At 42.4% G+C, this 10,025-nt stretch overlaps 1 protein-coding gene across 1 annotated transcript in view; it reads left to right on the top strand.

Annotated features, from left to right (window-relative positions):
* The window catches only part of fam83d (family with sequence similarity 83 member D), a 10,028-nt gene extending 310 nt beyond the window's left edge, over positions 1–9,718 (top strand). Inside the window, exons 1-4 of the mRNA XM_030133775.1 lie at positions 1–347; positions 4,815–4,982; positions 5,144–5,268; positions 8,884–9,718. The exon at positions 1–347 is cut by the window's left edge and continues 310 nt beyond it. Of these exons, the coding sequence (XP_029989635.1) occupies positions 1–347; positions 4,815–4,982; positions 5,144–5,268; positions 8,884–9,718 (1,475 nt within the window). The remainder of the gene's footprint in view (positions 348–4,814; positions 4,983–5,143; positions 5,269–8,883) is intronic.
* Positions 9,719–10,025: the final 307 nt, after the last annotated feature.

Raw genomic sequence — 10,025 nt, 5'->3', positions numbered from 1 at the left:
AGCACTTCCTCCGATTCCTCCGGGAGGAAAACATCCCTAACTTTCTGTCTGACGATGAGGTCCAGCGGATCCGGAGCTCCGCCGTGACCCCGCGGTGCCCGTCTGTCCTTGTGGACGACGCGGGTCCGGACCAGACCCTCGGCGGCTCTGTGGACTGCTCCTCCGTCACCTACTTCCCAGAGGTGTCGGACGTGGAGCCGCCGCTGCTGGAGCTGGGCTGGCCGGCCTTCACCGCCGGCTCCTACCGGGGGGTCACACGGGCCCTGGCGCATTTCCAGCCCAGTTACGGAGACACGATCTACAGTTGCAAGGAGGCGGCGAGACGGATGATCCAGAGCTCCAGAGAGGTACACACACACAAAAAACAACACCACCACCAACAACAACAACAACAACAACAACAACAACAACAACAACAACAACAATAATAATAATAATATATCTGAATCCTAATATGCACAAAGACGACAACAACTACAATAATAATAATAATAATAATAATAATAATAATAATTCATCTTCATCCTCATATACACTCAGGTGTTTCAGTGTAATGTTTGTCTCATATTCTAATTTGGACCTAAATCCTACTCAACAGCAGGTTTATTCTTAAAGTTTCTCATATTCAAATGATATTTTCTTCAAATACCTTTGTCTGTTTGGTAAAATATCTCCGTTTGTGTGTGTGTGTGTGTGTGTGTGTGTGTGTGGTCACTAAAAGGAAAAACTCTTCCATTTACCTCCAAAAATACATGGCAGAATGTCCCTGAGGAATACTGTTTGATCATCATCACTTTTAGATGTTCATGTTTTTCCAAAATCTTGATTTAAAAAAAAAAAAAAAACCTCCATGGGCAAAAGGATGAAGGGAAACAGTGAGTGGAGAGGATGAATATTCATGGTGGTTCTGGTGATGGGTTCTGTCAGTGCAGCCTGGTGCTTTGAACAGAACCATGTTCCAGTGTGAGCGGAGCCTCCACCTCAGGCCTGTGGACGGTCTGTGCTCCAGATGTGCCTGGGCTTGTGTTTTCTTCGCTCATGAACGTTTGCATTCCCTCTGTCACTGGAGGAGCTGAGGTTGGAGCTTTAAGGTGGTTCATCAGAGCTGTGGTTAAACATGTTGGTACCAGATGAAAACCATCTGATGACTGTGTTGAACCAAACAGCACCAGAACTGAACCGGACAGCTGGTGGAACAACACTATCACTATTAGACCGAACACTTTTCACACATTTCCTTCAGCTCTAGAATATACACACAGGTGTCAAACATGCGGCTCACGGACCAAAACTGTCCCACTAAAGGGTCCAGCCCGGTCCGTGGGTTTAATCTCTAAAATTTTAAAATGACACTGAACACATTAAGAATCAGTTCAATTCAGATTCTACATTCAGTCCAAATCCAACTTCAGTGGATCGGACCAGTCCAATATCATCATGAGAACCCAGTGTTTTTCAACCTTGGGGTCGGGAACCCACGTGGGGTCACCTGAAATTTCTAGTATTTGATAAAAATTAAAGCAAAACCTTCCTTATATAAATCTGTGGTAAATTGACAGAGCCATTCCCAATCCATAGCAGACAAAATGTGAGTCTGACACTGAAGCACTGTGGTTCTGTTTATCTGTCAAATGTTCATTGTGGTCGGTTTCAGATGCTGCAGCTCTTTCATAATTCATAGTTTGAGTTCTTGTTTGTTCAGCATTAATTGTCAGCCTTGTAAATCCAAGCTGGACTGACTGTACATATCCTGACCAAGGAAAATCCAATTCCCCCTTTGTGCGGTAATCTACATCTGGCTTTTCTGCCTCCGTTCATAATAATAGGGATGTGTATTGGCAAGAATTTGGCGATACAATATAAATCACAGTACTAGTATCACGATACGATAAATCGCAATATACCACGATACTGTTAACAAGGTGATATTTTTTGTTTTGTTTATTTTTTAAAAGATGGTTTCCTGGAAAAACTTACAGTTCAGCATTTGGATAAATAACGTTTTAACACGCGGCTTTACCAGAACAAAAATCACACAAATAAATAAATAAATAATGTATAAGTAATAAGATCTTGCTTAAATGTTCGTATTCTATTGAAAAAAGAATACATAGTGTTCAGTCCCTGAATCATCGGAACATTATTTTTGTGCATTCCCAATAAAAAAAAACAAAAATAAAACATTTGCCTCTTTCAGATGTAAAAAGTGCTTTTTGGATGCTTGAAATAACCGTTATCAATTTCAACAAACTAGATGTATGACCTGCAATATCACAATACTACTTTTGTAGTATACCAACAACAGAGCAAAATACCCATGTGACTGTATAAATAAAAGAGCGTGATAGACAAAAAAGACGCACAAAAATGAATCTCCACCATGTCTGCATTTGAATAAATACTTAAAATATCGATACAGCACTTTTTAATATCGATACAGTATCTTGAAGTCAAATATCGCGATATGTTGCGGAACTGATATTTTTTTACACCCCTGCATAATAATATACATTATATAGACTAAATGTCCTCTAAAATTAACCTGTATTTGACACATAGGATCAAAAACAAATTAATTTGAGCAAAAAAAAAAGGCTGTGTTTTGAATGTCTGGGGTCGACACAAATTTATGAAATTTGTGACAGAAATTTAATCTGAATCGGTATTTGTAGATCCATTGTGATCTGTACGTTATAATGAACATGTGTAAATAATAATCTGAGGCAGAATATTGGTAAAATTGGACTAATTTTTCTTAGAAAATTTCAGTTTTTTATGGTTCATGTTATTCCAAATTTTTTAAGGATTGTTCATAGATGTAAACGTTTTCATTATGTAATTTAACTTTTTTTTTTAACACTAAAACCAAGATAATTATTCGAAATTCACATAACTTATGTGATTCTGTGATTATTGTTTTTTTTTTTCAAATATTTGCAATAAAGTCAGCAACAAAAGAATTTTATAAAAAAGAAAGTAAACCATTCAAAAAGGAGTGGGATGAAGTTTAACTTATTAAACACCTCCCCCCTTTTCCTCATCCTTCACCTACCCTAAATTCCTCTATCAGACTCCATAGGTAACTCAAAAATCCTTACATATCTATGCATAAAACTGGTCCGGTCCACTTCAGATCATGTGGAGGATATGGAACCTGATCTACACATTCAACCAAATAAGGCGGGAAAATCCCAACGACGCTGCAGGTGGATAAAACCAGTTCCAAGCAATAAATCTGAGACATGTACAGGGTTCCTGCAGGGTTTAAAAAAGTCTGGAATTGAACTTGTACAAACCTGTAGGACCCCTGTACATATATATTCCCACCTGTATGTATATATTCACCCCTGTATGTATATTTTCACACCTGTAGGACCCGTCTGCATATATTCACACCTGTAGGACCCCTGTACATATATATTCACGCTTGTAGGACCCCTGTACGTGTATATTCACACCTGTAGGACCCATGTACGTATATATTCACACCTGTAGGACCCCTGTACATGTATATTCACACCTGTAGGACCCATGTACGTGTATATTCACATCTGTAGGACCCCTGTACATGTATATTCACACCTGTAGGACCCCTGTACGTGTATATTCACACCTGTAGGACCCCTGTACGTGTATATTCACACCTGTAGGACCCCTGTACGTGTATATTCACACCTGTAGGACCCATGTACGTATATATTCACACCTGTAGGACCCCTGTACATGTATATTCACACCTGTAGGACCCCTGTGCGTATATATTCACACCTGTAGGACCCCTGTACATCTATATTCACACCTGTAGGACCCCTGTACATGTATATTCACACCTGTAGGACCCCTGTACATGTATATTCACACCTGTAGGACCCCTGTACGTGTATATTCACACCTGTAGGACCCCTGTACGTATATTCACACCTGTAGGACCCCTGTACATGCATATTCACACCTGTAGGACCCCTGTACGTATATATTCACACCTGTAGGACCCCTGTACATATATATTCACACCTGTCGGACCCTTGTACGTGCATATTCAAACCTGTGGGACCCATGTACGTATATATTCACACCTGTAGAACCCTTGTACGTATATTCACACCTGTAGGACCCCTGTACGTATATTCACACCTGTAGGACCCCTGTACGTATATATTCACACCTGTAGGACCCCTGTGCGTGCATTTTCAAACCTGTAGGACCCATGTACGTATATATTCACACCTGTAGGACCCCTGTACGTATATTCACACCTATAGGACCCCTGTACGTATATATTCACACCTGTAGGACCCATGTACGTATATATACACACCTGTAGGACCCATGTACGTATATATACACACCTGTAGGACCCATGTACGTATATATTCACACCTGTAGGACCCCTGTACATATATATACACCTGTAGGACCTCTGTACGTATATATTCACCCGTCTAACCCTCAGTGCTTTACAGCTACATGTGAAGTTCCATTCCTTCTTGCGAAAAACCGTTTTCTTGGTACAAAACAAAGCTGAGGAAAAAGGAGTCAAGCCTTCCAGTGCACCTACTTGTCTCCTGTATAAAAGTCATTTGTTTGCTGACCAAGCGTTACTGCCGATTGCCATGGTAACAGACCACAGTCAATAGAAAGCTCATCAGCACACACATTACAGGGACTGTGTCTGACAGAGATTCGCAGCTCTGTTTGAATAAGGTCTCGCATTTGATAATAATGAAAACACAATCATGTGCTACATCTGGGCGAGTGCTGCAGCAGCTCTGAAAGGAATTCTGTCCTATTATCTCTGTAATTTTCCACTGCAGGTGATTGCTATAGTTACAGACTCCCTGACAGACCTGGATATCTTTAAGGATCTGAAGGAGGCGTGCTGCGTTCGTAAAGTCCCCGTCTACGTCCTGCTGGATCAATCGTGCGCCCCTGCTTTCCTCAAGATGTGCAGAAATGTGGGTGTTGACTTGGATGACCTGCGGGTATGTGGTTGGTTCGGTAACGCAGGGTGTGGCGCCGTGTGCACAACATGAAACGGTTCAATTCAAATATGTCCTTCAGGAGTTGGTCTGAACGGGTGGAGCTCTGCTTACCTTCACTCATGCTTTTTCTCTCTGTTTTTTTTTTCTTTCATTCCCTCAAGCAAATGAGAGTGCGAACCATTACCGGTCCGACTTTTTACATGAGATCAGGAGCACGGATTACTGGGCAAGTTCATGAAAGGTTTATGCTGATTGATGGAAACCGAGTGGCGACAGGTTCCTACAGGTACAGCGTTAGGACCTTCAACTGGATCATCATAAAAACACATCAGATTTATGATCAGAGTCCAGTCTGCAGAAAGTTTACACCCTGGAACATTTCAACGAAGGGATGATGATGTGGAGAAAATGATCAGATTCAGTGATTTATTGCAACATGCAATGAAATAAGTTGAAGTGTTGTTTTTATTTGGAGCACAGAATCAGATAACACAGAACCATACAACGTGGTCAGACAAAATGTTTTCGGAAAAGGAGTGGGAGGAAGTATAACTTAAAGACTTATAGACTCCACCCCCTTTTTACAAACTGATAAATGAATTCCACTTCCTTTGCTTTAACACACTTTCTTTTCTATGTATGTTTACAGTAACACAAAACATCCATTCAAACCATTCACATACATTTGTATCAGATTTGCATAATCAACCTTTTTTAATATAAACTATAATATTTATATGCACTTTGAGTATTTCCTACAAACACAATCATTAATAAATGTGATAATATCTTCTAATCATGATAGTCTGTTTAATTAATTAATTACAAATTGGAAATACAGAGTACTATCTTATTTTATGCATTCTTCTATAATTAGATTTTCACTTATTCAGATAATGTTCTATATTTTGTTATTAAACTGATGTATACATTCTTTTAAATGCACAAAAATTTAACAAATATGTGAAAAAGTAAAACAGGAATAATAAAGGAATAATAAAACAAAAATCACAGCAATCTTAGACAGAAAAAGAGCTCAATAGTTCCATTTACATGATCAAAAAGGGGCGGGGAGAAGTGCTACTTATTTAATCCCGCCCCTTCTCCATAAAATATTAATAATTTATATTCATCTCCCTCTTCCTTTTACATTACTCTTTTATATTTATATATATATATATATATATACACACACACACACTCATACACCTGTATACACATACATTTATACATATACACACATATAATCTTTGACCTTTGCATTTCTTAATTGTGCTGCACAATATAAATAAATAATAAATAAGTAAAAGAAATAAATGTATACATAAACAGCAGTGAACATGTGGTGACAGTTAATAACCCTCATCCCTTTATCTGTGGAAAACATTTTCTTATGATGTTTTTGAACTGGTTTATGTTTGAACATCCCTTGTGCTCCTCCCTCCATCCATCCCATAATTTACCCCCCCCCCACCCACACACACAAACACACACACACACACACACACACACACATACACACACACATAGACTCAGACTTCTTGTCATGCACACGCTCAGAGTTCATAAATTAAACCTACCCCTTAGTTTACAGCTTTTCCCTTTCACTGAATAATTTCTAAATATTTCCTGACAGTTGATTATTTTTGGCTTTAAATGTGTTTTTATATCACTGCACAGATATATAACACCATACATAGTAATAAAGTTAAAATGAAATAGTGTAAAATCAACACCGTATTTCATTACATTTAATGATTTTCTTCTTTTATTTGTATGGAATGAAAACAACCGTCTGACACAGAAACAAACTGGAGCTCTAAACAAAAGACAAACCAGTCAAACCATCAGTTTTCTGGTTCCAAATGAGAACAATAATAATGTCATAATAAAATCCAATGTGCAGATGTGTGGTAACCATGAAACTGGGGCTAGAATAGAAATGAGGACAGTGTTTTCACATTTCACTGGTTTGAATCTTCAGAGCAAATCTGCAGCTCAAATCCACTTAGTCTGAAGACGGTGAAATCACACTAGATTTACCTGCAGCTAGAAACACACTGTATATACAAATTTAATATATACAAACATATCATATACAATCATTATATATAATATTAATATATACAGTCAGATTATATACAGATTATATACATATTAATACAGTCAGATTATATACAGTCCTATTATATACAATCAGATTATATACAATATTATTATATACAATCAGATTATATACAGTCATATTATATACAATTGGATTGTATACAATATTATTGTATACAGTCAGATTATATACAGTCATATTATATACAATCTGATTATATAGTCAAATTATATGCAATCTGATTATATACAATATTATTAAATACAATGCGGTTTTCGTCCCGGTCGTGGAATGCTGGACCAGCTCTATACTCTCCATCGGGTGCTCGAGGGTTCATGGGAGTTCGCCCAACCAGTCCACATGTGTTTTGTGGATCTGGAGAAGGCGTTTGACCGTGTCCCTCGTGGTATCCTGTGGGGGGTGCTTCGGGAGTATGGGGTCCGAGGCCCTTTGCTAAGGGCAGTCCGGTCCTTGTATGACCGAAGCAGGAGCCTGGTTCGCATTGCCGGCAGTAAGTCAGACCTGTTCCAGGTGCATGTTGGACTCCGGCAGGGCTGCCCTTTGTCACCGGTTCTGTTCATAATTTTTATGGACAGAATTTCTAGGCGCAGCCAGGGGCCGGAGGGGGTCCGGTTTGGGGACCACAGGATTTCATCTCTGCTTTTTGCAGATGACGTTCTCCTGTTGGCCTCATCGAACCTGGACCTTCAGCGTGCACTGGGGCGGTTTGCAGCCGAGTGTGAAGCGAGCGGGATGAGGATCAGCACCTCCAAATCCGAGGCCATGGTTCTCGACCGGAAAAAGATGGTCCCTCTCCGGGTCGGTGGGGAGTCTTTGCCCCAAGTGGAGGAGTTTAAGTATCTCGGGGTCTTGTTCACGAGTGAGGGAAGGATGGAGCGTGAGATTGACAGACGGATCGGTGCAGCGTCTGCAGTGATGCAGTCGTTGTACCGGTCGGTTGTGGTAAAGAAGGAGCTGAGCCGAGAGGCGAAGCTCTCGATTTACCGGTCAATCTACGTTCCTACCCTCACCTATGGTCATGAGCTTTGGGTCATGACCGAAAGGACAAGATCCCGGATACAAGCGGTTGAAATGAGCTTCCTCCGCAGGGTGGCTGGGTGCACCCTTAGGGATAGGGTGAGGAGCTCAGTCACCAGGGAGGAGCTTGGAGTAGAGCCGCTGCTCCTCCACGTCGAGAGGGGCCAGCTGAGCTGGCTCAGGCATCTGTTTCGGATGCCTCCTGGACGCCTCCCTGGGGAGGTGTTCCGGGCATGTCCCACTGGGAGGAGACCTCGGGGAAGACCCAGGACACGCTGGAGAGACTATGTCTCTCGGCTGGCCTGGGAACGCCTCGGGGTCCCCCTGGAAGAGCTGGAGGAGGAGGTGTCTGGGGAGAGGGAAGTCTGGGCATCCCTGCTTAGACTGTTACCCCCGCGACCCGGCCCCAGATAAGCGGAAGATAATGGATGGATGGACAATCAGATTATATACAGTCATATTATATACAATGTTATTATAAACAGTCAGTACTTTTTGGTATTGATACAGTACTTTGTTAATATCGATACAGTACTTTTTAATATTGATATAGTCCTTTTTAATATCCATACAGTACTTTTTAATATCCATACAGTATTGTGACATGAAACCGGTCTTTCCTTCGTCCCGTGGTTGATCTGTTCCAGTGGTCTGTAAACTCTCTGTCGGTGGACTCTCCTGTACAGTGTTTACACCCCCCCCCCCCCCCCCCCGCCTGCCTCCGTGGGTTTCATCCCCCTTTCTTCCTGCCTGCAGGTTTAACTGGACTGATGGGAAACTCAACAGCAGTAACCTCATCGAACTCTCCGGTCAGATAACAGAGAAATTTGATGAAGAGTTCCGCATCCTCTACGCTCAGTCCCTGCCTATAAACACTCGTGGACCCCCAAGTGTTCGCACCAGCGCCGTCTTTGAACACACGCTCCCCAAACATCCACTTAGCTCCTCCCCTTACACTGTCAGAGAACGACCCGTGGATCATGTGTGTGTGACCAGCACCCCCAACCTCAAACCTCACACCTCAGTGGTTGGACCTGAGAGCCACCCGTCGGCTGAGGGGAGGCGTAAATGTGGCCCAGAGTCTGACCCGTCCACCATTGGTGAGGAGTGGGCAGGGCAGGAGGACCTGCAGGAGGAGGTCCTGGCTGGTAACACCAACCCACCTGACCCCCACAGCATCACGTCCTGCCACGTGTCCACCCAAACCAGCCGGTCCCTGGCAGACCGGGACACCCAGACCGACACCCAGACCACCGAGCAGCACCAGGACCTCAGCGCATCTGTGGGCCCAAACCAAGCCCTCCCCAGACAGATCCTCCCCAGCCAGGACCCTCCAGACCTGAAGACCTGCTTCTCCAAACTGACCATAGAGCGCCAGCAGCACTACTCCGCCATCCGCACCAAACTGGAGCGCATGGTCACCACCCTGTCCAAGCGGAGAGAGCTGGTGGACATCACCAACATGAATGGGGGGGCGGCCCCTCCCAGCATGCAGCGGGGCTCTGAGGAGTGGGGGGCCGGACCCAACCCCAGACTGGTGGTTGAAGGTGCAGGTCTGGGCACGTGGCCAAGAGCCAGATGTGTCCACTAGTTGGTCTGGAGCTGCAGGGAAGGGGGTGGGTGGTGGTGGGGGGGGCACGAGTTGCTTTTCCATTGGACCAACGTGCAAAACTTTAACGATATTTACTAAACATCAAAAAAACAAGAGGTGCATAATTTAGTTTTTTCCATTAAATTACAAATGACATGATTTGGTTTTTTATTATCATGAGAAGTCATTCCATAAACATGTCTATGAACGTAAATATCAGGTTGATTTACAGATATATTCATATTTCTGTCATAGCGCCCTCTAGGTTCTGGAAAATGCTCCCATGTCTGTGTTGTTTTGAATCTAG

The sequence above is a fragment of the Sphaeramia orbicularis genome, chromosome 5 (assembly GCF_902148855.1).
Source record: "Sphaeramia orbicularis chromosome 5, fSphaOr1.1, whole genome shotgun sequence".
In the NCBI taxonomy this organism is placed as follows: domain Eukaryota; kingdom Metazoa; phylum Chordata; class Actinopteri; order Kurtiformes; family Apogonidae; genus Sphaeramia; species Sphaeramia orbicularis.
The sequence above is the reverse complement of the archived record's forward strand: the minus strand, read 5'-3'. Positions and strand labels throughout refer to the sequence as shown.